General features: G+C 42.9%; 1 protein-coding gene across 1 annotated transcript; it reads right to left on the bottom strand.

The window, feature by feature from the left end:
* Positions 1-241: 241 nt before the first annotated feature.
* Positions 242-26262, bottom strand: LOC124135711 (eukaryotic translation elongation factor 2-like). The gene is made up of 16 exons (XM_046501195.2): positions 26071-26262; positions 23382-23680; positions 18887-19071; positions 17821-18014; positions 16299-16532; positions 15652-15765; positions 14675-14813; positions 11845-12040; positions 10042-10180; positions 9453-9572; positions 9028-9279; positions 6707-6919; positions 6113-6295; positions 5472-5604; positions 4160-4861; positions 242-1035 (listed from the first exon to the last, which is right to left on the bottom strand). The coding sequence occupies exons 1-15, from the start codon at positions 26071-26073 to the stop codon at positions 4671-4673; spliced, it is 2595 nt and encodes an 864-aa protein (XP_046357151.2). The 5' UTR covers positions 26074-26262; the 3' UTR covers positions 242-1035; positions 4160-4670.
* Between the last annotated feature and the right edge of the window lie 319 nt (positions 26263-26581).

Here is a 26581-nt window from a genome sequence, read left to right as displayed (position 1 = left end):
TCCCTTCCATATTAAGCTAACAAGCGGTGCTATGACTGAAAGTAGTGTTAAACCCAACTCTCCCCCCCCCCCCCCCCCCCCCCCTCCCTCATCCATTCACTCACGCTGACTACTGACACGATGTCCTCAAAGATAAAACATATTTATCTATTCTGAATCAACCCAATGAATGACCGACGAAGTGCCTATTACTTATAAACCATACAGAAAGCCTGAAGCTGGTAGAGAAATGAAACACAACTGTAGTCAACTTCTTTATTATACATCAATGTTCATTGTCTTCCATTAGTGCCATGTTAAGAAGGTCACATTCAACACACCTCGAATGTAACAAATTTCACATTTGTTCGACATATTTATAGCTGCTGCTCTGATCAATGCTGACGATGAAGACACAACACTCATACAAACTAAACTCACGCTGTTGCAGTGGTTCCAGTATGAGATTCTTCAGATCAATACAGTCGTTGCTTGGTGTTAGCATTTTGTCACATCCATATTCGTTATATCCGAGGTCCATGTATTTCTGTCCATCATACACAGACCAAAAGTTTTAGACTGTGTCGTCAAGAAACCGTCTCCTTCTCACCCCTCAGACACCTTGAATGGTCACGAATTTACTGCATGCAATTATCAGCTTGATAAGGAAATTGAGTTCGTGCGCCTGGAATAAAGATTAAGGCTTCCCTAAGAAATTTGACCAAGTGACCGCAGACTTGTTTGCGCAGGTCGTTTGTTCGTAATTTCGTTTGCGTCAAAGAACAGAATCACTCTTTCTGCATACCACGACCATTCTTCCTTATTTTCCTCAAAATCACCGATGACTCCCGCCATTGTGATGATCAATAGCAGTCCCACCATCATTTGCAAAACCCGCACTGCTGAATTAAACGATGTGGATCAACAAAGGCCAACTGTAAAATTCAACCTTGCACATCACGTAATATTTCCGTACTTTGAAGTTTTTATCGTCGTCGCCACTGTAGTGTATTTGTAAGACTGTACATCATGCACAGGTACTTGTACGACCCACACCTAACGTAGGAGGAACATCAAGCAACAGCCTGGAATAAAGATTAAGGCTTTCCTAAGAAAATTGACCAAGTGATGTCCAGGCTGAGACACGTACAGATAGATAATATTCATAATACTGACCATGCTCCAAGGATGTTAAACAATTTCTAGATAGCTGCGCCCTTCACATATGAGACTGACTGAAATCAGCACTTTACGTTTTAATTACCCAAATATAACACAACAAAGGCTATAACCGCAGTTAACTTTTTAATAAATATTGAGGAAAAAATTACCAATTTTACAAATATGACAATACTATAGTTTATACTGAACTGCTGAAGTCCGATAACTCCTTGATGGCTAAGCACGCCGGGAGGTAAAGCAGTCTTCCTCCACTTTACCTCGTTAAATATTTTTGTCTGTCTATATATCTTACGTACAGAAGATTTAAGAAATGAACGACAATACGATTCCAATAAAACAAAAAAATGTTTTATTCAACAGAACTTATGATGTCGCTTGCTCGTTTGTTGAATACAATGTACAAACAGAACAACATGCCTTAGAAATAGATTCTCCAGTGAAATGTATATAAATCATAACATATATCATATATCTTATATAATGTATAATCCATCTTCTAAATTTACTTGTATGTAAACAGCACTAACTAACTGTTAAATAATTAACAAAAATCAATGAACACAGGCAAATAAATATTTTCAGAAGTTAAAATATTCATCTTCTCTAAGCATCAATTTAGTGAGTAGGGTTTAACGCAGCTTTTAACAGTATTTCAGTAAAAGCTGGTCAGCTTGATGTGCGAAGAAGGCCCCGTGTTAGTCAGGTATCAGACGTTTACCACTTTGGCGAAACATATGAGCACATGTTTTGTGCTGACAAACCTGGAATCATAATCAGGGCCAATCTGGGTTTCGAACTCATGATCATAGGAGTTAGGCATGCCAAAGGGACGTAACTCTGCACGGCAATTACGACACCTTAGACGAGCTGGCTACTAACATCACTTTAATGATATATATCTAATTGCGACCCGAGTTCACTTCTATTCTGCTTTTAATTACTTGTTTCAGAGCTTCAGATGTGACTGAACCACAGATTCTCAAACTCTACATTTTCGCCCACGTATATACATTATACGTCGTACTATAACTGGAATACTGTTCAAAGCGACGTCAAACGCAACTGGCACACTCCCTATACACCGTTTACTATTCGGTGTATGAAAACACGAATGCTTAAAGCTCAAGCTCAAAAGAACAGCTTGAAAAGGTGATATCCATGTAAAAGTTCAAACCCAGTACTCATGCTTTAACCACTGGGCCATCCACACACACACACACACACACACACACACACACACACACACACACACCTTTTCAACACAGCCTCTAGAGATCTGAAATGTTCTTCATCACTTGATCCAGTCATCTTGATGACACACTACTTTGTCCAAGCCTTGCAATATCTGGTCCATTGTGGCCTGAAATAAGGCTGGTGCAGAGGCAATGCCAAAAGCAAGACGGGTATACCTGTAGTCCCTCGGTGTGTTAATTGTCAAACACTTCTGACAATCTGTATCAACTTCCATCTGTTGATATGCATGTGCTAAGTCTATTTTGGAAGCAAACAAATCTTCTATTTTGTGCAATGGGTACTTGTTAACATTCAACACTGGGTTCACTGTAGACTTGAAGTCCACACAAATTCTCACTGTTAGATCCCTTTTGATAACAGGTACAAATCGGAGTTGCCCACTCACTGTGATCCACTTTAATCAATACCCCATTCTTCTCCATTTGTGTAATATCTTCCTTCCCCATGTCCTGTAAAGCATAAGGTACCGGTCTTGCCTTTCATGAGCCTTCCTGAAACTCCCTCTTAAACAGACAGGTGAGCTTTAATACCTTTAATTTACCAATTTCTTCAGAGAAAACATCACAGTACTTCACAAGTATCTCTTCCAACTTTTCCTGACTTGAATCTTTTCTACACATGTGTTTGTCATCACCTAGCTTTTTCCAATCAATGTCCACATATAGTAGCCATGCTCTACTTAGCAAATGGGTCCCTTCCCCTTTTACAACATGCAAATCTAACTTGTTCACGCCATTCCCATTTACAACATCAACCTTCAGTATGCCAAAGTTTGAAACAACTGTGTAAGTTCTCGAGGTACTGTGGACTCGTCCAAGTGACAACCATTAAAGCAATCCTTGTACACTTCTTCAGTTATGATGGAATTTCGCGAACCAGCATCTAGTTCCATTCTTAGGTCAGTACCGTTCATGTTGACTGTGACCCACATCACCCTAGAACTTCCGGGTATAGCAAACCTCTGACTCAAACACTCCGATAAATCACCGACGATGAAATCATTATCATTGCCAGTTGTTTCAAAGGCATTTACGTGAGAATTGGGTTTTTTACCGCCATTGCCATAACTTGATCCTGGGTCACGACCCGAACCCTTCATTCGACAAACTGCGTGCAGAAGGCCTCGTTTGCTACAGAACGAACACACTGTATCCTTCAGTCTACAATTGTTGGCAAGGTGGAATGAGTTACCGCAACGATAACAGAACTTAGTGCTTCCAGTCCTAGGTTAACTGTTGAACTAAAACACCTCGGTAGATCCGTGTCTCTTGTCGCCGCCTCGGCAAAGCTCGTCACAGTCCTTTGCCGCTAATTCCATAGAATTTGCAATTGCCAATGCCTGGTCAACAGTCAGGTCATTTTCTGCTAACAATTTCCTTTCAATTGGAATAGTTCTCAAACCAAGCACAAGTTGGTCCCGCAGACTTGTTTGCGCAGGTCGTTTGTTCGGAATTTCGTTTGCGTCAAAGAACAGAATCACTCTTTCTGCATACCACGACCATTCTTCCTTATTTTCGTCAAATTCACCGATACGCCCGCCATTGTGATGATCAATAGCAGTCCCACCATCATTTGCAAAAACCCGCACTGCTGAATTAAACGATGTGGATCAACAAAGGCCAACTGTAAAATTCAACCTTGCACATCACGTAATATTTCCGTACTTTGAAGTTTTTATCGTCGTCGCCACTGTAGTGTATTTGTAAGACTGTACATCATGCACAGGTACTTGTACGACCCACACTTAACGTAGGAGGAACATCAAGCAACAAGACATCAGGTACATAGTCATGACGTCACTGCCGATGCTGGGGCACGTATGACGTATGACGTAGTAGCGCGTGCACATTGGCGCTCACAATATGTAAACAAACCAAACACAACACAGACAAGCCGGTGGTTGACATCATGAGCACCGATCTACGCAATTGGGATACGATGACATGCATCAACAATACCATTGCAGTTGACATTAATGATACCCTTCACACATTGTGCCCGTGTCGTCGGCGTGGGAAACAAACGCTTTAACCAATAGGCTACACCAATGCCTCACACAAATAGGACACTACGCTAAATATTAATAACATAATTTATGATGTATAAATCCATATGTGGCAATAACGTATGCGTCACAAGAGAAGTTATGATCTGAAAGGACAATGTTAAAATCGTGTTTTCTGTGCCAACAAATGTCATTCGACATGTCTCGAAGATGCAGGTGATTCTTGCTTCCTGGAAGCATCGGATGCCACTCAGTCCAGGAAGTCTTCTACAGACGGCATTTCCGGGTCCAGACCTTTCCGTTTCCTAATGGTCTTTATAATGGCTGTAGTCTTGGAGCGGTAGTCCAGCGGACTGCCGGCCAGTGTCTCCCAGTGTCCAAACGTGCACTGCACCAGTCTCGCGGCGTGGTCAGTTTTGGATGAGAGCTCCTTATCTAAACCTGAAATGAACAAGTTTTTAGTTCCCGTATTAGGTCAATACTGTTTCCAGTCGTGTGGTTCACTGTCGGTAGTAGTTCCAGGAATATTTGTCAGTGATTCAGGTTATACTACAGAATATTTACAAATAGATAATCTTCTGCCTTACAGAGACATATCGTTTTCCATAAACACCTGGATCGTTTCACAGGCTTCTGGAGTTACAGATTTGAAAGATTTAGAGAAAACTGATGCCCATAAACTTATGCTACTGACGGAAGTTAAACCTACTCTGCTCGGACTGTAGTGGGTCATGAACAACAGAGTGGACATTAAACATGAGATGACTCTAAAACCAACATTGGCCACACATCCGGCTACACAGAAACACATCTGATTTAAATCAACGGAGATATGGATGCGGACATTAAGAAGCACAAGACTTGTTTGCCCTTAGCGACGTTCCACAGAGCGACGTAGTACCAAGACGACCGTAGCTCCCATACTTAAACACAGACGTCAGTCGTAGCACCAATTTTGTTTTGTGGAACGGCCCAGCAGCTCCCTATCACAAACAGGCAACACTAACACAAGGATAGCAGTTCACGTATATCCATTGTTCGTGTGACCTACCGAAGGCCTTGCTGACGGGGATGTCTGCCTCCATGTAGTAGGTGTCCCAGTCCTTGACGCTCCGCTCCTTAGTAACCCGGCCCTGGCGACCGGTGATCACCTCGAACACTACAGGGGAGACGGACTCTGGACACTGGAACAGGGAAATCAACTTCCATAAAACCACCAGCCTACAAACTGTGGGTTCTCCAGGTTAACACTAGTTAACATAAAGAGCAACAACAAATTGCTTACAGGTTTATTCCGCGTGGAAGTTTCGGGGTAGCATATAGTAACCATCTCTCGTCCAAAAGCTGCATAAAATGAGAATAGGTGTGACTGCGTGTAACTGCGGTCGTAAGCCCAGGCTATGCGCACCTGTTGTGAGATACCCATTGATATGATGCATGGAATATCGGCTCTGATACCCGTAACAAATACATCACCATCGAACAGCCATTTCACATAGGTGTATATTTTCTTTTGCCCGGCAGTTTATTTGAAATGTCATCGCCCATGATGACACATAACAATGCTTTGACACAAAAGTTTCACATGGAATCCCCGTTTTGAGCCAATTCAGGAAACGTACCAAGTATGTGAACAACAGGCACAAACAAGACCATCACTAGACACAGAAGGATATAAAAGTGAGGACGCACCTCCAGGTAGGTCTTGAACATGGGCTGCATCAGTCTTGGTTTGGCTCTGAGTGTGGCTGCACTGAGCGCCCTGGCGGCTGCAGGGAATATCTCCTTGTTCCCTCGTTGCGTCTCGTCCGCGTGCAGCAGGACCTCGTGCAGGTTGAAGCGGACCCCTCGCATCTGTTCCTCACACAGCACACCCTGCAGACAACAGCTTCAATCAGAGGTCCCGTCATTACACAGATCGCAAAGGGTAAACAATAGTTGAGTGGTTGGGTTTAACTCCACTTTTGTCATAGATCATTACCATTAAGGTGAAAACCTCAAGCACGGGAATGGTGATGACAGACCAAAATTACGGATTATGGTAAGGGAGGCAACTCTGCACAGCTCATTGATGTGCGTTACCATTTGATGTTTCTAGGTTTGTCAGCACCATGCCCGTGCTCGTTTGTTTCACCAAAGTGGTAAACGAATAAGACCCACATCACCTCTGGCTCTGCTTCCACATGAAGCTCACTAGTCGTAATACAACAGTTACTGCAATAATGTTTAAAGGGGCGTTAAACCCAAATCCCACATCCAAGTTTTAACACGTGTCAAAGTAGCCACCTTCTTTGTCGTCCACTGGAAAGCTGCAATCACGGTGGGTTCTATGTCCTGCAGGTACTTGGGCTCTCCCTTCGTGCAGTCCATCAACAAGTTAGGTCCAACCCCCTCCGGCCCGAAACACCAGATCTTCTTAGCATACGTGAGATTAATACTATATTTACCGTCCAGGTACAGAGCGCGTTCTCTAGCATCTTGAAACGGGGCGATGACGCCCTGCAAGAGAAACAGCAACTCTACAGAGTAAGAGACTTTACCGTCCCTGCTGGAATATATGATGTCATAGATATATTCGCAGTGAAACGGTGAAAACATCACAGGACTATATTCCGTTATGTTATTACTAAAATAACGAGGGTGATGGAGTAGTTTCGTCTAAGCGTTCGCTCGTCACGCCGAAGTCCGGGTTCGGTTCTCCATATGGGTACAATCTGTGAAAACCAACCGTGTGTCCCCCGCCGTGATATTGCTGAAATATGACAAAAAAAGCAGCAAAAAACCCAAATATTTCACTCGTTAAAACGCGTCTGAAACTGCCAGTTGACCCTCGGTTATCCATACTAATTAGGATTCACTATCGAGGGCATTTGTACCATTTCAAGTGTTTCAAAACAGTTTTGCCATACAATTGCAATACAGGTACAAATTATTTAAACATGATTACAAAACCTATCAAGTCCTTCACGCCGAAGACCCGGGTTCGATTCCTGGCATGTGCACAATGTGTGAAGTCCATTTCTGGTGTCCCCCGTCGTGATATTGCTGGAATATTGCTAAAAGCGGCTTAAAATCAAACTCACTCACTCACTCACATATCAAGTCGTAAATTCATGACATTGTTAGAACGTTAAGAAAGGTATATCTTTGATCAACACGACTCTAACAGTTAAAGAAAACAGGCATTTTTCCTTGTATTACGTAAATCGATACGATCGATAGTGTAGCTGTGCCTTAAAACAATACGCTGGGTGTGGGTGTCTAGTCACACTAGTCTACATGCACTCTTTCCTCCAATTTATCCTGTATCGTTTGTTTCGGTTAACGCCGCATTCGGCAATAGATAGCGGTCTGTAAATAAACGAGTCTGGACCAGACAAATTAGTGATTGACATCATGAGCATCTATCAACGCAACCGGGATACGATGACATGCATCAACCGAATCACCGAGCATGAGCAACTGATCCCGTTAGTCGCCTCTCACGACAATTATGGGTTAATGAAGATCAGTCCAACCCGGATCTTCAGGGGTTTTCTATGCTTGCCGTAAAAGGCGACAACCCTTGTCGTAAAAGGCGACCACCGGGATGGGGTGGTTAGGCACGCTGACTTGCTTGATGCATGTCATCGTATCCAAATTGCGTGGATCGACGCTCATAACGTCAATCACTGGATTGTCTGGTCCAGACCCGATTATTTACAAACTGCCGTCATAAAGCTGGAATATTGCTGAGTGCGGCGATAAACAACAAACAAACAAACCAAACTGTAATAGCTGTCCAAGGGCAAACTAGTCTACATGCACACCTTCCCCCTGTCTAAACTGTGAAATTCCATTAAACCACAATCTAGTAGCCATTTATCGATTTCACATCCTACTGAAAATACGTCAGTATTCTCATTGTCTTCTCCATAGTTGGGTGGTTTTTATGCAACGCCCGCGAGGCAGTGAAGATATAAAGATCCACACAGCGTGTCCACATGCATGGAACTGACTGCAACGCCAACTATTGTTCATAGCAGTGTGATCACAGCGAGTTGGGGGTATTCGTAGCATGTGTCTGAATCGATTATTCCCTAATGATGCATTTCATGTGCTAGTGATATACCCGGCTGAACGACTCGTCATTCAATCTTGCCTTAAAATGTTAATGCAAAGTGGTGTCCCCGTAGGATAAATGGTCAATCAATCAATCTCAACGGCCATTGTGAAATGAATGAGCTGATAGATCAGCACTGAACAGTGTCTCAAGATTGTTGCAGAACGGGTATACATTGTATTAAACATTATTGTGTTAAGTGACATATCGAATACTTAAATTGCAATATTGGCAGTCATTGCAGTGAATAAGAATTTGTTAAAATAGATTTAGGTGCCTATTTCAGCAGCCAATACGTTTGATTGATATATTGTATTTTTGTAAAAAATACACCGTTAATCTTTTATACCCAGTTCCACCCCCAGCCCCACCTCCAGGATGTACAGTAATTAAATATTGATTAGTGTAGGGACATTATACATTTATGAAAGACAGCTGAATCTATACCTCACTCTGTGAGAGGAGTAACACTATCTGAAACAATATGTGGTAACCACAGCATTACATTTTCAATATCGTCGTTGATGCCGTTGGGGAGGTTTTGTGCCTTTAGGCAAATGTAGTTGCTGCCGTTGGGCGACTGCGACCGGCACATTTCTGTCGACTCCGCCGTCACAGTTTCTCTGTATGGAAGGAAGGGGCCCCTCGTCTTCACCTGAACTTTACCTAGTAGCTGGTTGAGTTGTTCCAGTGCTCGGTTGATATGGGCCTCGTTCACGCCGCTGATGCTGAGTTCTCCCTCCTGGGATAGCTCAGCCTGCAGATAATAATAATAATAATAATGTATACAGCAAGGTAATATAACTGTCTGGAAACTGTATTATCAGTTGCATCATCATCATCATCATCATCATCATCATCATCATCAATGTTGTCAGTCATATCCGCTTACTGATACTACCACGCTCCCCGAATGATTCCCCCATTTACCTCAAGTCGTGGATCTATTTTCTCCAGCTGCTTGATGCCCTTCATCAAAGTGGGCAGGTGCGATGGCTGTCGCGGCTCTATCCCCATGTTCACTACAGGGGGCACCGTGTATCGTATTGGCTGCACATGGAAGACAGGTGACAGTGTGTGAAGAGGTAGCGAACAAGCTCTATAAAGTCTTTGACATACATTTTCGCAATAACTAATGAATCTAAGAAAACTTGTTTCAGATATTGAGTTGACAATATTATTACCAACGGCACCTGATGCATGATACACACATTGGCAATAAAACGTGGTATTTACTTTAACATGTAACAACGACCGTGATGGTCAAGCACATACCTTGATGGCGTCTGTGTGTTGGTTCACGGTGGTGGTGAAGATAGTTCTGCCTGTTGGTTCACAGTGATGGTCAATATAGTTCTGCCTGTTGGTCCATGGCGATGGTCAAGCACATACCTTGATGGCGTCTGTGTGTTGGTTCACGGTGATGATCAAGACAGTTATGCCTGTGGGTTTGCGGTGATGGCCAAACACCTACCTTGAAAAGGGACTTGAGTGTTCGTGGTCATGGTCAAGCACCTACCTTGATAGTGTCTGCGTGCTGGCTCGTCGTGATGGTCCCCGACTTCATCAAATGTGTGTCCACCCCCAGCAGGCCGCAGATGTTTCCACAAGGGACAATATCCGTGTCCATTGGCACACCGTTGTAGATCACACCCACACTGAAACAGCCCATTTGAATACTACCGCAGTCAGATGAGACTTCAGATGTTGAAGTTAAATATTTGACAGGACAATCAGCAGCAGTAATACAGGAAAAGCCCATACGTCACCCGTGTGAATTCACCACGTTCCTCCATCACCGACCGCCTCCGTAGTCAAGTGGATAGAGCGTCTGCCCGGAGCGCGGGAGGTCGGGGTTAGATACCCGGTCGCGTCATATTAAAAGACGTTACAAAATGGAACTTGTTGTTACCCTGCCTGACACTCGGCATTAAGGGGCTAAAACAAGGACTGGTCGGCTCGGAGTTCGCATACTGTGTCTGAGTGGGGTATCATGTTAAACAGCACGCCGCTATATAAGTGCGACATTCTTAAACGCGACGTTAAACCCCATTTCACCCCACCTCCGTCATCACCCACGTAACCATAATGTCGCAGTGTAGTGTTGTCGATATAAATAAACCATGGTCTGGTGCCAGCGAGAGGGAATCTATCGGTAGCCCGGACCAGTGACCTCTCAGATAACATCGACCAATCGACATTTCTCGTGCTCTATACAGTTCGTCAGTATTAGGCAACTTTAGGTTTCGCATAACGTTCATAAGCGGAGTAGAGGTTATTCGACCTTCATGAGTTTATATGCGGCCTCATTTTCCATACTGGACACGCTGCAAAACACCCGACATCGTATGGAGCCTATTCACGGGTGATAGGTAGAGTATACAAACCCAGTCAAATATTGACGATTAGAAAAGTCTGGACATCGCCTTACCAATATTTGATCGGTCCCATTGTTGAATGCAGGCGCTTAAAGCCAAGTTGAGCAAACAACGTTCAGTTAGTAATATCCTTCAGTAAGCAGAGTTTAGCTATCAGTTAACCAGCAAACTGAACCTACGAGCTCGCAACGTTGCGCTACTCCTGATGTAGCGACCTGGAGCTGTCGTGTATATCTTTCCAGAAAGTGGATCGCAAAGAAGGACTTAGACACAGAATAGCAGATGAGGGTCTAGTATGGAATACTGTAAGGGACATTCTCGAGATCTCGACCTTTTGAAACGAGCTAAATATGCCAAAATTTCGAGAATGCGAGATCGCGAGAACGCGAGATTTGATCTCGCAGTGTGTGTCGTACTTTTGTACACAGCACATTTTGTCAAAAGTCGACAAGGCGAGAATGCGCTTTCCATCCACATGTCAAATTCTCGTGTTCTGAGAAAATGTCATAGCGAGAAAGTCCCTTACAGTATTTCATAGTCTGGAGAGACACACCAGAGAAACACAACACAACCACAGACACAGATCAACACAGTCCATTAACACAGCCCAGAAGAAGACAAAAGGTACTCAAATAACACATTCGGATGAACAATGTTGACGTCTGATTATGAAAGCGACTTTTTGCCAATGTACAGAATAGATTTCTTTTTAAACATGCTTTTGCTATGCTTACATTGCAGTGCTATCATGTTACACAGGACTCGGGGATCAACAGTTCACGACGTAGGGATTGATGTACATACACACAGGTACACTGGAAAGATCCAGATACAGGTGATTGGGCTGCCGAGGGGTGTCATTTACTACCATGAGTTCCACAGAGAAATATTTCGTCTTCAAGTCACAGAACGAACTACAATGTCAGAAATCTTTCGAAGAATACCTCTCGACAGTCTCCTCTTTTGATTCGTTCTTCTTCCCTGTTATGCTTTTTGGTCCTCTGACGTAAACCTTCTGCCCACTGCGGACGGTGCCAGAGTAGATGCGACCGAAGGCGTACAGACTTCCCTCCTCCGAGGAGGGCACCAAGCGGGAGATGTACATCATGAGACAGCCCTTGGGGTCACACTGCTTCATACCTGCAGGACATACACACACTGCTTCATACCTGCAGGACTAAACACACACTGCTTCATACCTGCAGGACAAATACACGTAAAGTTATACCTGCAGGACACATACACACTGCTTCATACCTGCAGGACTAAACACACACTGCTTCATACCTGCAGGACATATACAGACTGCTTCATACCCGCAGGACATATACACACACTGCTTCATACCTGCAGGACATATACACACTGCTTCATACCTGCAGGACATATACACACTGCTTCATACCTGCAGGACTAAACACACACTGCTTCATACCTGCAGGACATATACACACTGCTTCATACCTGCAGGACATATACACAGACTGCTTCATACCCGCAGGACATATACACACACTGCTTCATACCTGCAGGACATATACACACACTGCTTCATACCTGCAGGACATATACACAGACTGCTTCATACCCGCAGGACATATACACACACTGCTTCATACCTGCAGGACATATACACACACTGCTTCATACCTGCAGGACACATACACACTGCTTCATAACTTCAGGACACATACACACTGCTTCATACCTGCAGGACTAAACACACAATGCGTTATACCTGCAGGACACATACACACTGCTTCATACATGCAGGACACATACACACTGCTTCATACCTGCAGGACATATACACACTGCTTCACACCTGCAGGACATATACACACTGCTTCACACCTGCAGGACATATACACACTGCTTCACACCTGCAGGACATATAAAAACTGCTTCATACCTTCAGGACACATACGCGCTGCTTCATACCTGTACAAAACATACATACTGCTACATACCTGCAGGACACATACATACTGCTTCATACCTGCAGGACACATACATACTGCTTCATACCTGTACAACACATAGATACTGCTTCATACACATATAACACATACATACTGCTTCATACCTGTATAACACATACATACTGCTTCATACCTGCAGGACACATACATACTGCTTCATACCTGCAGGACACATACATACTGCTTCATTATTGTACAACACATACATACTGCTTCATACCTGTACAACACATACATACTGCTTCATACCTGTATAATACATACAAACTGCCTCATACCTGCATACCACATACATACTGCTTCATACGTGTATAACGCATACATACTGCTTCATACCTGTACAACACATACATACTGCTTCATACCTGTACAACACATACATACTGCTTCATACTTATACAACACATACATACTGCTTCATACCTGTATAACACATACATGCTGCTTCATACCTGTACAACACATACATACTGATTCATACGTGTATAACACATACATACTGCTTCATACCTGTATAACACATACATACTGCTTCACACCTGCAGGACACATACATACTGCTTCATACCTGCATATCACATACATACTGCTTCATACCTGCAGGACACATACATACTGCTTCATACCTGTACAACACATACTGCTTCATACCTGCAGGACATACATACTGCTTCATACGTGTATAACACATATATACTGCTTCATACGTGTATAACACATACATAATGCTTAAATACGTGTATAACACATACATAATGCTTCATACCTGTATAACACATTCATACTGCTTCATACGTGTATAACACATACATACTGCTTCATACCTGCAGGACACATACATACTGCTTCATACCTGTACAACACATACTGCTTCATACCTGTATAACACATACATACTGCTTCATACGTGTATAACACATACATACTGCTTCATACGTGTATAACACATACATACTGCTTAAATACGTGTATAACACATACATACTGCTTTATACCTGTATAACACATTCATGCTGCTCCATACGTGTATAACAAATTCACACTGCTTCATACCCGCATAACACATTCACACTGCTCCATACCCGCATAACACATACACACTGAGTTATACCTGCAGGACATATACACTGCTAAATAGCTGCATGTCAGATACACATTGCTTTATCCCTGCCCGACACAGACCCTCGTGTTTCATTGTGGCAGGGCAGGATTGGTTGTCACACTACCAACCTCTTGTTTTCATGCGTCAATATTGACTCAAGGGGTGAGTGAACGAGTGTGAAAATAGTCACCACGGTCTCCTGTACATAACAGAGTCCGGGTCAGGCAAACCAGATGTGAGCACCGATCCATAGCGCCGGGGTACAACGACAAACAATCAGCCTCATTCTGGTCAGCTCTGATGATCAGCTGTACGCTGTGGACATTCTGGGCCCGTTCCGCTAAGCCATTTTAGTGATACTGTGACACAGGCAAACTGCAGGCGTAGTGCTAAGATCGCATTGTGGAACGGGTTTCTACCCCGTATGTCCCAATGACTCGCCAACCAAATCATACATAGAAATACTGCACAAATAATCTATAATCAATTTGGAATACTTCATTGACATGATGGAATTGTTTTGAGATTGGGGAATTTTTAAATACAAATGACTATTACTTGTATTTGTAAATCGTTTCAAGTTTTAATGTAGCAAATGATTAATAATCACTTAATTCATTGGACGTATGCATGTATTGTGAACCTGTTAGTTGGTTGACATGACAAGATGTTAAAGAAGAATACACGTACTGGCTGCACAGTCGTCCGTCATGCTTCCCTCATACAGAATCTCCACCTTCCTGTCCTGGGCCGTGACGGGGGAGGGCAGGTGGAGCACCGTCATATCCAGGAGAGTTCGGCCAGCAGGAAGCCACTTCTTGAGGAGTACCTGTCAGAGGTCTCCATATGTTAAACGTCGTCAGTGGATTAACAGAACTGAGCGTATATATCAAGGTTGTAGTGGCTGACGTAAAGTACTCTTCCCGAGGCAAGGGATTTAACTGAATGTAAAAGTCAATTTTCCACCCTTGCCGAAGTAAGCTTGAATTTCTGGCTCGATCGTATCACCACCAGTGGCTATTACGATTTATGTCCCTTCTTTAGCCCTCCTTTTGACCAATCAGATTCCACCTCTCATACCACTTGCATTTGCTTTAAACAAAATGGCGGCGCCCAGTCAAGACGAACTGATCGATAATCAAAATCTACATTGTGATTAAACGGGTCTTACTTCGTAAAATGCAACAACTCGTGCGAGACCCTTGATTGGAAACATGGAAAGATTGGAAAGTATCTGTGGACGCCGAGTTGGCGGTACACATGCTTTGCAAATCCTGCAATCGACCGAAATTTGCACAGCAGTTTACGAACCGGATGTCGATTTTGTCACGATATTTTGATTGGGCTGTGCATAGACTCGTTGCTCCGGCCAAAATATAACTAGATGGGCAAGGGTGGAAACTGGACTTTAATAGTCAGTTAACTATCTTGCCTTGGGAAGATAAAGTAAAGTACAATGGTGAACGGCCTCACACAGTTCGTAATAATAACCCCCTATGTATCACACACGGGGCTTAGGTTAGCCTTACTCCTGCATAGATGTATGGAAGCGGGAAGACTATCTGATCATAACAGTGTGCCCGATCAGACTTGTTCTGGCCCATTATCCCCACTGGTTAGATATCTACCAACATCACTTAATACTATAGATTAATATGAACACCTACAAGTAAAAGGTCATTTCTTTTGAGTTGTTTCTCCGAGTCGGAGAGACTGAAGTTCATGGTGACGGCGAACTTCACGATGTCATCGCGACTCTTCCTTGTACAGACGTTGAACACCTGAAACATACGACAGTCTGAGATTATCACTACACGAGTGTGCGAGTGAGACTCAATGTGGCTTTAAGCCGCTTTTAGCAATATTCCAGCAATATCATGGCGGAGGACAGTGTAGGATTGGTGATGAGGAGAAGACACGACACGTGATGGAGGTACGTACACATGGTGTATACAAGCCCGTGAAGTATTGACGATTAGGAAAATACACTGGAACATTTGGAGGAACGTGAAATATTAACGATTCGAAAAAAGACAATACTGAATAAATTTTAGTAAGAGTAAGCAGTTTAGGAGAGTATATAGATTTTGAAAATACTGCAACAATTATCTCTTTGATCGGCCTCTTTAAATGGGACCGGAGAAAGCCTCTTAAGACTGAAAGAGCGTCGGATTAGGGGGAGAGGAAGGGGGGACCTACTATTTATAAGCTTGTAGGAACTTTATTTAATATGAAACTACAAATTTCAAAAGGGTGCTAATTTTCAGAGAGTTAATGAAGAAAGTGTCCTCCATATTCAATTAAGAGTGCTCACAGTGTATAGTGGCGTCAACACAAACTGTATGAAGCCTCGGGTAGTGTTAGGGTTTTCGTTGGTCGTCCACTTTCTTTCTCTTTGGTTGAAAAAGTTATTCCCCCACAGTTTCTCTTTCATGTCGTTGAACTCGATCCTGAATTTCCCCATGTACATTCGGGCAAACTCGTGAACTGTAAACGCCCATCCTTGCAATGCCGAGCCAAACGCGACTGATCCTTCACTAGGGGATACCTGGCGGGTGAAGAATAACCAAGAAGTACTTGAACATCGCATTGAAGATCTTAATGCCCCTCGGATAAATACTGCACTTCTTTGGTTTCAAATATGAGGAACCTCCAAGTATCTTTTGGAGTAAGTGACTTAAAATGTAACGTCGCATCGGCACTATTTCAGCTATTTTGCGACGAGAACAAGCAAATTTGGCACAAGTACGCTCACAGGTCACAAGTACTGAATCATATGATACTAGCTATACTTACTCTCGCGTTGGTACAAGTACGCTCACAGGTCACAAGTACTGAATCAAATGATACTAGCTATACTTACTCTCGCGTTGGAACAAGTACGCTCACAGGTTACAAGTACTGAATCATATGATACTAGCTATACTTACTGGTACGTTGGTACAAGTACGCTCACAGGTCACAAGTTCTGAGTCATATCATAGGATGCCAAGAAGTAAAAAGAAGCAGTTGAAAGGGCAAAGAAGCAGTCAAATAACGATTGGTGTGGAAATGTGACAAAACAAGTACCTAGATAATATATTTCGGTCTCTGTTTTGCAATTCTAGTACTAGTGTGAAAACAGAAACAAAAACATGTGTTTCATCTGAAAATTAATACTGGATACGATCTGGATTAAGTCATTTGGTGATACATTCCCAGTGATTATGAGGGGGCACGGGTGGCCCAGTCGTCGCGATACGCTGTGCAGAGTTGCGTTCCTTGGGCACATCAGAAACCTATGATTGTGGGCTCGAATCCCGGTTCGCCCCGATTATGTTTCTAGGTTTGTCAGCACCATGCCCGTGCTCGTGGGTTTCACCGAAGTGGTAAACGTCTGAGACCTGCATCACTTCGGGCTTTCCTCCCACATTAAGTTGACACGCCGTGATATAACTGGAATACTGTTAAAAGCGGCATTAAACCGAACTCACTCATTCCAAGTTATTATACTGTCCTTCGATGACAGATTTTAAAATATAGTAACATTGTATAACTTGCTCAAGTCACAATATGGCTGAATTATTGACGACGTGACTTTACAGTCTAACTCACTCATTCCGAGTGACTGTGTGTTGTCGTAGTGAATCGGTACTCACACTATCAACCACTGTTTTCCCTGATCCTGTCAAGAGATACCTGTACTATATCCGGCAACAAGGTGACACCAAACACCAAATTCCAAATAACATTCAAAATTCTGGTTTGGTTGACCCTTAAAAATAGTTTATACAAAGGTCACACATATATCTCGAAGTTCCTAATGCCTAGCTATACTTGTCTGCTTGACTACCTACCTTATATTCCGGCCTGCCGTAGACCTCGACGATCCTGTTGAATGTCCAGACATACTTGGCAATCAGCTTGTACAGATCCTCTGGTTCCAGCTCCAGCTCCATTATGGACACATCCAGGCGGTTCAGCAACAACACCGGGCGCGTCTCCTCCACAAACGCCAGCTTCAACACCGCCTCGGTCGGACCTCCTATACCTATACAATACGTTGACGTTTACTTTTGCGCTTAAAGGTGAGGTTAAATGGGATTTGACGTCGCGTCCAAGATTATTGCGCTTATATAGCATAGACGTGTGTGTGTGTGTGTGGCTGGTTAGCCATGACTGATGCCGATTTATAGTGCTAGCACACTGAGATACCATGCGGCAGTTTAACATGAATACCCCATTCAGACACAGTATACTGACTCCGAGCTGACCAGTCCTTGTTTTAGCCTCTTAATGCCGACGGGGTAACAACAAGTACCATCTTTTAACGTATTTTGGTATGACACTGCCGGGAATCGAACCACTGACCTTCCGCTCTCCGGGTGGTCTTACGTTTAAAGGCGACCATCGAGCGATACCCAATGCGTGACATAAAAAAGTCACTTTCCGCACACTACACCAATGTTATAACTACCAGATAGAACACATGTGTACAAACAACTCAGTGGCGCTAATAATAGCGGGATATTGTAAGTCTGCGGAGAACCAGTGCTTGGAATGACAACACTAGCTGACACTATTAAAACATTTTACTCCGTGACCAAAGTAAATTCTTCTCACCATGCGTTTGTTTCTACAAACGAGAAGTCCATAAACAATGCTAGTAAAACGCTTCCTGAATAGTTCTAACATCTGCCTTTTTGACACAATCCGAAGAGAGAAGGATAACTCATTTGAACTTTCAAAACGATTTCTAAAAGATTTGACCATTTCTTAAATTATGCAGATCCCCGTAACGAAAAAGGACCCTTTTTCTGACATTATTCTTTGGTTCTCAGATTTTAAAGCCAATCATTGATTGGTGCATTTTCACCCTATTATTGAAAAACGTCATATTAGATCTAGTCATGAATATGTTACCAGTAACGCAGTCTGCAACGACTATGCATCCATCGGTGATTCTGAGAGCGGAAGTGACCTCTGATGTGTTGTCCACGTGACCATCGGGGTCAATGAGGGTAATGAGAAATTCCTTGCTGCTGGTGTCCCAGTCAGTCACCAGCTTGGTGTCTTCATCCCGTATCTCGTAGCGGACGCTGGTGCACCTTGAAAACAGTGTGGGGATCAGTTGACGTGACAGTCACTGTGTTGTCAGTTGTGAAAGAATTGCCTTACCCTCACCTTATTCGACATACGTATACAATACTTGTTTTTATAGGTTTAAAATCAGGATTCGGCCGGTATTAAGTAAATTGTTTGATTTATGCTACCAGGGTATGCTGAGTCCAGGGCCTGTTTTATAAAGCGAACTTAGGGTAAAGCTTATTGAAAGCGTATTTAAAACGCACAATAGTAAAGTCAGTCATTGCGAAGGTCGTTGTGTATTTTCACGAGGTTCATGCATTTCTTGGGCTAGAATTCAGCCATATTACATAAGTTTGCCTCCTGTGGATTCCGGGTTAGAACTCGTTAGAACCCCAGTCAACTATGCTTGTCGTAAGAGACGGCTGGAAAGAATCGGGTCGTCGAAAACCTAACATAACTGAGCGTTAGTTCAGGTTATTGTAAATACGAATGTTCTTCGAAATTAACCAGTTTGTACCAACAACTGAAGCATAAGACCGATTTTCGAAGCAGTGCCTATTTTGATAATGATTGCCTTGTCCCTTCACGTTGATTTTCCAATAATCAGACCAGATACAACCGACGTTGTTAAATGTATCAGTGCTAAATTCCAGCGTGTAGTTAACTGAATGTGCGTTGCTATCCAGCCTTTGTCAGACCTCGATCCTATTGACAGAGGGTTTGACCATTGCCACAATCATTTAAAAAATCAAGACAGTGAAAATATGAACACAAATAAATCTAAACTAATGTCCAAAAGAAACCAGACCACACATTTTTCTAAATATTTTATTATGAAGAGTTAATTTTCGTCTGAAAAGGTACTTTTGCGTATCCTATGTTCCAAACCAAACGTATTCGGTCGATAAAACTGGAAACATTTGATCAATTGAGAAAAAAGCGTGCAATTTGCCCAAATGACGTTCCGTCCCGTAACACGAAATGCACGTGCATATCTTCTGTATAAAACTGCTGACCCGACACGTTGGGATCACAGCAACAAAAAGCACACAAAAGAAATGCCACGTTTGACAGCGATTGAGAGAGAGAGAGAGCCGTAGGAATGCTCCAACAGGGAGCTACGCAACGCGACGTCGCCAGAAGGTTAGGATGCGCGCGCATAACCGTCACCAGGTTAATGCAGCGGTTGCGTCAAACAGGTCGGACAGCAGACAGGCCGAGAACCGGGAGACCACGGGTGACCACGCCTATTGAAGACCGCAACATCCGGGTACTTCACCTTCGGAACCGCTTCGTAACGGCGACGTTAACGGCACGGACGGCACTGGGACACGTGATAAGTCGACAAACCGTGCACAGGAAGCTGCGGGCACATGGTATCCGAGCACGTCGCCCCTACCGCGGAGCGTTCCTGACACCTCAACACCGACTCAACAGACGGATATGGGCCAGGCGACTTCGACGGTGGCAACGGTGGAACTGGGCACGTGTCATGTTTTTTGACGAAAGCAGATTTTGCATCTTCAGGAACGACGGCCGGCAGCGTGTGTACCGAAGAGTAGGTGAACGTTTGGCACCGAACTGCATCCATTAAGTCATATGGAGGCGGAGGTTGAATGGTTTGGGGTGGAATCTGCGGTGACGTCAAAACGAGACTCGTCGTTATTCGAGGAAACCTGAATGCGCAGCGTTATCGTGATGACATCTTACAACCAGTTGTGGTGCCATTCATCCAACAACAGCCTAGTGGTATCATTTTCCAGCACGATAATGTGAGGCCTCACACGGCAAGGCTGACCCAGAACTTCCTAGCAAACGCCAACATTCACGTTTTACCATGGCCGGCATGTTCACCGGACATGAACCAAATCGAACACATGTGGGACATTCTCGGCCGCAAAGTCAGGAATCGCCCTGTGCCTCCAGTTAACCTCCCGGAATTGGAACAATGCCTCCTCCATGAATGGCAACGCATCCCCCCCCCCCCCCCCCCCCCCCAATGTCATCAGACGTCTGACGTCATCAGCCCTTAGACGTGTACTAGCGTGTTTTGACGCTCACTGTGGACATACCCGGTACTAACGTGACTTTGAGACGTGTGTTGTGACATTTTCCACACTTGACTCATCAACTGTGTTCAAATGAAATTTTCATTTTGGACCCCCCGCGTCTTTACATGTCTGTCCTCATGATTGTAAGGGATTGATTACAATGAATTTTTGTACACATACTGTGAAAACATGACTCCCAAGTCATATACCAATTTGAAATGTCTGTATCGTTTAGTTTTTTCGTAATGTCCTTTCAAACACGTGGTACCGTTTCTTTTGGACATTAGTTTAGATTCCAGGTTTTGAAGCGTAAAGTAATTAAAATCTAAATCCAATCATAAACTAACAAAAGTGCACAAACCGATTTTTGATGCTACTAGTTTATTTGTAAAATGAATGTAGATCGTCCCAGTGAAACCAATGGTTACCTCATTGAGGAACATGTGGTGGAGGACGACCAGACCGTGTACAGCAGTAAAAGCCTTTGAATACATGACGTACGGTGCATTGCCTCCCCCATTAGCACATTGAGACGAGGTTTTCATAGTCATGTTCTCCACCCGTGAAAATCCGGGTTAGAATAGATCTTCAGCAACCTTGCTTGTCGTAAGAGGAGACTATGCGTGTCGTATGAGGCGACTAACGGGATCGGGTGGTCAGACTCGCTGACTTGGTTGTTACATGTCATTGTGTCCCAACTGTGTAGATCGATGCTCATGATCTCTGGTCGAGGCTCGATTATTTACAGACCGCCGTCATGTAGCTGGAATATTGGTGAGTGCGGCGTTAAACAACAAACAAACAATGTCATGTTTCCATACCCTGAAGTACTTCATGCATAATAGTAGAACGACAATAAAAAGAGGAACAAGAAGGGTGGGTCAATAGAGTGCGCAATGACAGTTGAAACACATCAGTCTTCATTGCTTCTTTTCCCAAGTTAATCAATAAACTTCTTAATGATAAGCTTTACATTGTTTCATACGGTTTTATTTATTCGTGTTTGTGTAAAGAGCAGGTCTTAACGTACACTCATCGACAGTCACATTGTTCATATTATCGATTTGGTTAATCGATTAGACAAAGTTTGTTATTTGATTGCAAGTGATTCGGGATGATACACAAGAATGATTCCAAATGAGTCATTAATCACATGACTCTTGTCCATGTGTGGCATCGCGCAACGTCCCGAGGTAAAGGAGTTAAGTAACCACGAAAGACCAGTTTCCAGTAGAGATAGGGTTGCTTGGTTGGTCGGCACTCAGCAATATTCCAGCTATATGACGGCGGTCTGTAAATAATCGAGTCTGGACCAGACAATCCAGTTATTGACATCATGAGCATCGATCCACGCACTTGGGATCTATGACATGCATCAAGCAAGTCAGCGAGCCTGACCATCCTATCCCGTTAGTCGCCTCTTACGACAAACATAGTCGCCATTTACGGCGGGCATGGGTTGGTGAAGACCTATTCTACCCTGGATCTTCACGGGTCCACCTGTTGTGAGATACCCATTGATATGATGCATGGAATATCGGCTCTGATACCCGTAACAAATACATCACCATCGAACAGCCGTTTCACATAGGCGAGCCTGACCATCCGGTCCCGATAGTCGCCTCTTACGACAAGCATAGTCGCCTTTTACGGCAAGCATGGGTTGCTGAAGACCTATTTTACCTCGGATCTTCACGTGTCTATGGAAATAGGGGCAGTGGGGAAGCCTAAGTGACTAAAGTGTACGCTCGTCACACCGAAGACCCTGTTTCGATTCCCCACATAGGTACAATGTGCGAAGCCCATTTCTGTCATCCTTTTCACAGTCATCGGGTACCTCACATCAGCAAGTACTATTGTGAGCTTTTGGACACGCCACTAGAACTCGTTGTTAGCCGAGACAGTACACGCATATATCAATCGTACTACTTGTCGCGGACCACCTGATACCCCTTTCTTCACAATGGTACGCGCCCGTGGAATGACCTCATAGTCATACGGGTTAATTGTCAGGTCTCAACTCAAATTATCCTGGCTTACCAGTAGATCATCGATGATTAAACGTTTTGGGAAATACAACAGAAATATTTTTTGCCGATGTCGTCATAGCCGCAGTCGATTGTATATTTACATTATTAAAGGGCGTTAAATTAAAGTTAGATATATCGCCGTAGTCCATTCGCTCTTAAGAAAAAATAAACAGTGTTTCATAGCTATCAAACTTAAAATCTTTTTTCGATTTTCAAACAAACACAAGTAGAACAAATCAACACACTTACGTTGTTATTCCCAGTGGAGGGCCTTCATCTGGCGTATCCTCTTCATCCTCACTGTCAGTACCGCCATCATCGTCATATATAGACAGTCCATCCTCATCCTCCTCGCCCTCACCTCCATACCCCCTACTTCTTCCCCGCCTCCCCCCCTGGATACCACCATAAGAACTGTCATTGGCCCTGGCAATGATATCATTGGCGAACAAGGTCTTTCCTTGACCTACTTTGCCTACGACGCAGACGTTGCGAATGTTCTTTGTTCGACTAAGTAGCTTCTGTAGTTCCGCTGGGTCCAACTTCGGCTGTTGGAGAAAAAACACTGTATCATAATAAACAGGTAGGCCCAGAAATAGGTCTCCAAAAAGTACACATTATTGCGATACATCCGGTAACATCCATTACGACCGTTGTTACATGCTAGAAACATAAAACAAATATATTAGATTTGAGAGAGAGAGAGAGAGAGAGAGAGAGAGAGAGAGAGAGAGAGAGAGAGAGAGAGAGATGGCTAACCGTCTGTTGATTCCAGTGAAGATGTAAGAGAGGACTAACCCTCTTTTGACACCAGTACAGATGAAAGACAAGACTAACCCTCTGTTAATTTTAAGTACAGATGGAAGACAAGACTAACCCTCGGTTAATTTTAAGTACAAGTGAAAGACAAGACTCACCCTCTGTTAATTAAAGTACAGATGAAAGACAAGACTTACTCTCTGTAAATTTAAGTACAGATCAAAACAAGACTAACCGTCTGTTAATACAAGTACAGATGAAAGACAAGACAAACTGTCTATTAATTCAAGTACAAATGAAAGACAAGACTTACCCTCTGTTAATTAAAGTACAGATGGAAAACAAGACTAACCCTCTGTTAATACAAGTACAGATGAAAGACAAGACTAACCCTCTGTTGATATTAGTACAGATAAGGGGACTAATTCTCTGTTAATACAAGTACAGATGAAAGAGAAGACTCACCCTCTATTAATGAAAGCACAGATGCTAGACAAGACTAACCACGTTTTAATTAATGTGCAGATGAAAGACAAGACTAACCCTCTGTTAATACAAGTACAGACAAAAGAGAAGACTAACTCTCTGGTAATTAAAGTACAGATGAAAGACAAGACTAACCCTCTGTTAATACAAGTACAGATGAAAGAGAAAACTAACTCTCTATTAATACAAGTACAGACGAAAGACAAGACTAACCCTCTGTTAATACAAGTACAGATGAAAGAGAAGACTAACCCTCTGTTAATACAAGTACAGATAAAAGAGAAGACTAACTCTCTGGTAATTAAAGTACAGATGAAAGACAAGACTAACCCTCTGTTAATACAAGTACAGATGAAAGAGAAAACTAACTCTCTATTAATACAAGTACAGACGAAAGACAAGACTAACCCTCTGTTAATACATGTACAGATGAAAGAGAAGACTAACTCTCTGTTAATTAAAGTACAGATGAAAGAGAAGACTTACTCTCTGTTAATTAAAGTACAGATGCTAGACAAGACTAACCACCTTTTAATTAATGTGCAGATGAAAGACAAGTACAAATGAAGGACAAGACTAACCCTCTGTTAATACAAGTACAGATGAAAGAGAAGACTAACTCTCTGTTCATTAAAGAACATATGAAAGACAAGACTAACTCTCTATTAATTAAATTACAGATGAAAGACAAGACCCACCCTCTGTTAATTAAAGTACAGATATAAGAGAAGACTAACTCTCTATTAATTAAATTACAGATGAAAGACAAGACTCACCCTCTGTTAATTAAAGTACAGATGAAAAAGAAGACTAACTCTCTGTTAATACAAGTACAGATGAAGGACAAGACTAACCACCTTTTAATTAATGTGCAGATGAAAGACAAGACTCACCCTCTGTTAATTAAAGTACAGATGAAAGAGAAGACTAACTCTCTGTTAATACAAGTACAGATGAAGGACAAGACTAACCCTCCGTTAATACAAGTACAGACGAAAGAGAAGACTAACTCTCTGTTCATTAAAGTACATATGAAAGACAAGACTAACTCTCTATTAATTAAATTACAGATGAAAGACAAGACTCACCCTCTGTTAATACAAGTACAGATGAAAGACAAGACTAACCCTCTGTTAATACAAGTACAGACGAAAGAGAAGACTAACTCTCTGTTCATTAAAGTACATATGAAAGACAAGACTAACTCTCTATTAATTAAATTACAGATGAAAGACAAGACTCACCCTCTGTTAATACAAGTACAGATGAAAGACAAGACTAACCCTCTGTTGATGCAAGGACAGATGACAGTAAGAAAAAGACAAGCCAAAATACTACTGGATGCAACATGAGGTTCGCCCCACACCCCACCCTGTTTGTCAGGGGATCCTTCCACATTCAATCCCCAAACAAACTATGCACACACACGCCCGCACAAAGGCGCGCGCACACTCTAGCATATCTCCTCTTTCGTGTTTAGTGTACCGGTTATTACATTAGATTAACACGAGAACTTCAGACATGGATTCACCATTGCGCCATCATCGATACATTCATCATCACCATGACCATCATGATAATTATCATATTCATAAATACATAAATACAACAAAAGCCATGACGTTTTTTTCTGTCTAAAGACTCCGCCACTGCTACAAACCAGACAATCCTGATATACAGCATGCAAACTTACCATAATGTCGATGCTACCACTTGTGCCACCTCGATGGCGGACACTCTATAAGCACCTGATTGTGCGACAGCCTGGTTGTCTGGAATCAAGTTGCTTCTGAATGTTAACGTGAACGACGAGTTATATCGCCAGGCATCGTTAACAGCCTAGGCCTGTCAACAACTTCAGCGTAAGCATGCGTGACCAACAACCTCTCGCTCGTTTCAGAAAATGACACTATTCAGACATACCGTTGTCGGTGCGGGATCAATACAACTTGTTTTGCTAATGAATATTTCATCCCTTGTTTTGCATCACAGGAAGGAGTGCCATTGAAGAGGTGGGCATTGAAATGTGTTTTTTGACGGGTACCACCGGTGGAGCAGGATACGCGAACATTTGGACACATTTCTCGTGATCATGGAAATGCCTTTGTCGCTTACATTTATGGAAGTATTTGACGAATAGTTACCTGATCCTCGTTCTATCGGAGTTGTAGGGCCACGCCTGTCAAGTCCATGTCAAATGGAAG

This window comes from Haliotis rufescens, unplaced genomic scaffold (assembly GCF_023055435.1).
Source record: "Haliotis rufescens isolate VD_foot unplaced genomic scaffold, xgHalRufe1.0.p SCAF_1, whole genome shotgun sequence".
Lineage (NCBI taxonomy): Eukaryota > Metazoa > Mollusca > Gastropoda > Lepetellida > Haliotidae > Haliotis > Haliotis rufescens.
Note: the sequence above shows the minus strand (reverse complement) of the source record. Positions and strands in the feature narration are given on the sequence as shown.

Coding starts and splice junctions, on each gene's coding strand:
- LOC124135711 (XM_046501195.2), bottom strand. Junction 12,041..14,674: donor GACGGACGACTGTGCAGCCA/GTACGTGTATTC, acceptor TATGTCCTGCAG/GTATGAAGCAGTGTGACCCC. Junction 10,181..11,844: donor AAAGAGGAGACTGTCGAGAG/GTATTCTTCGAA, acceptor GGGCTGTTTCAG/TGTGGGTGTGATCTACAACG.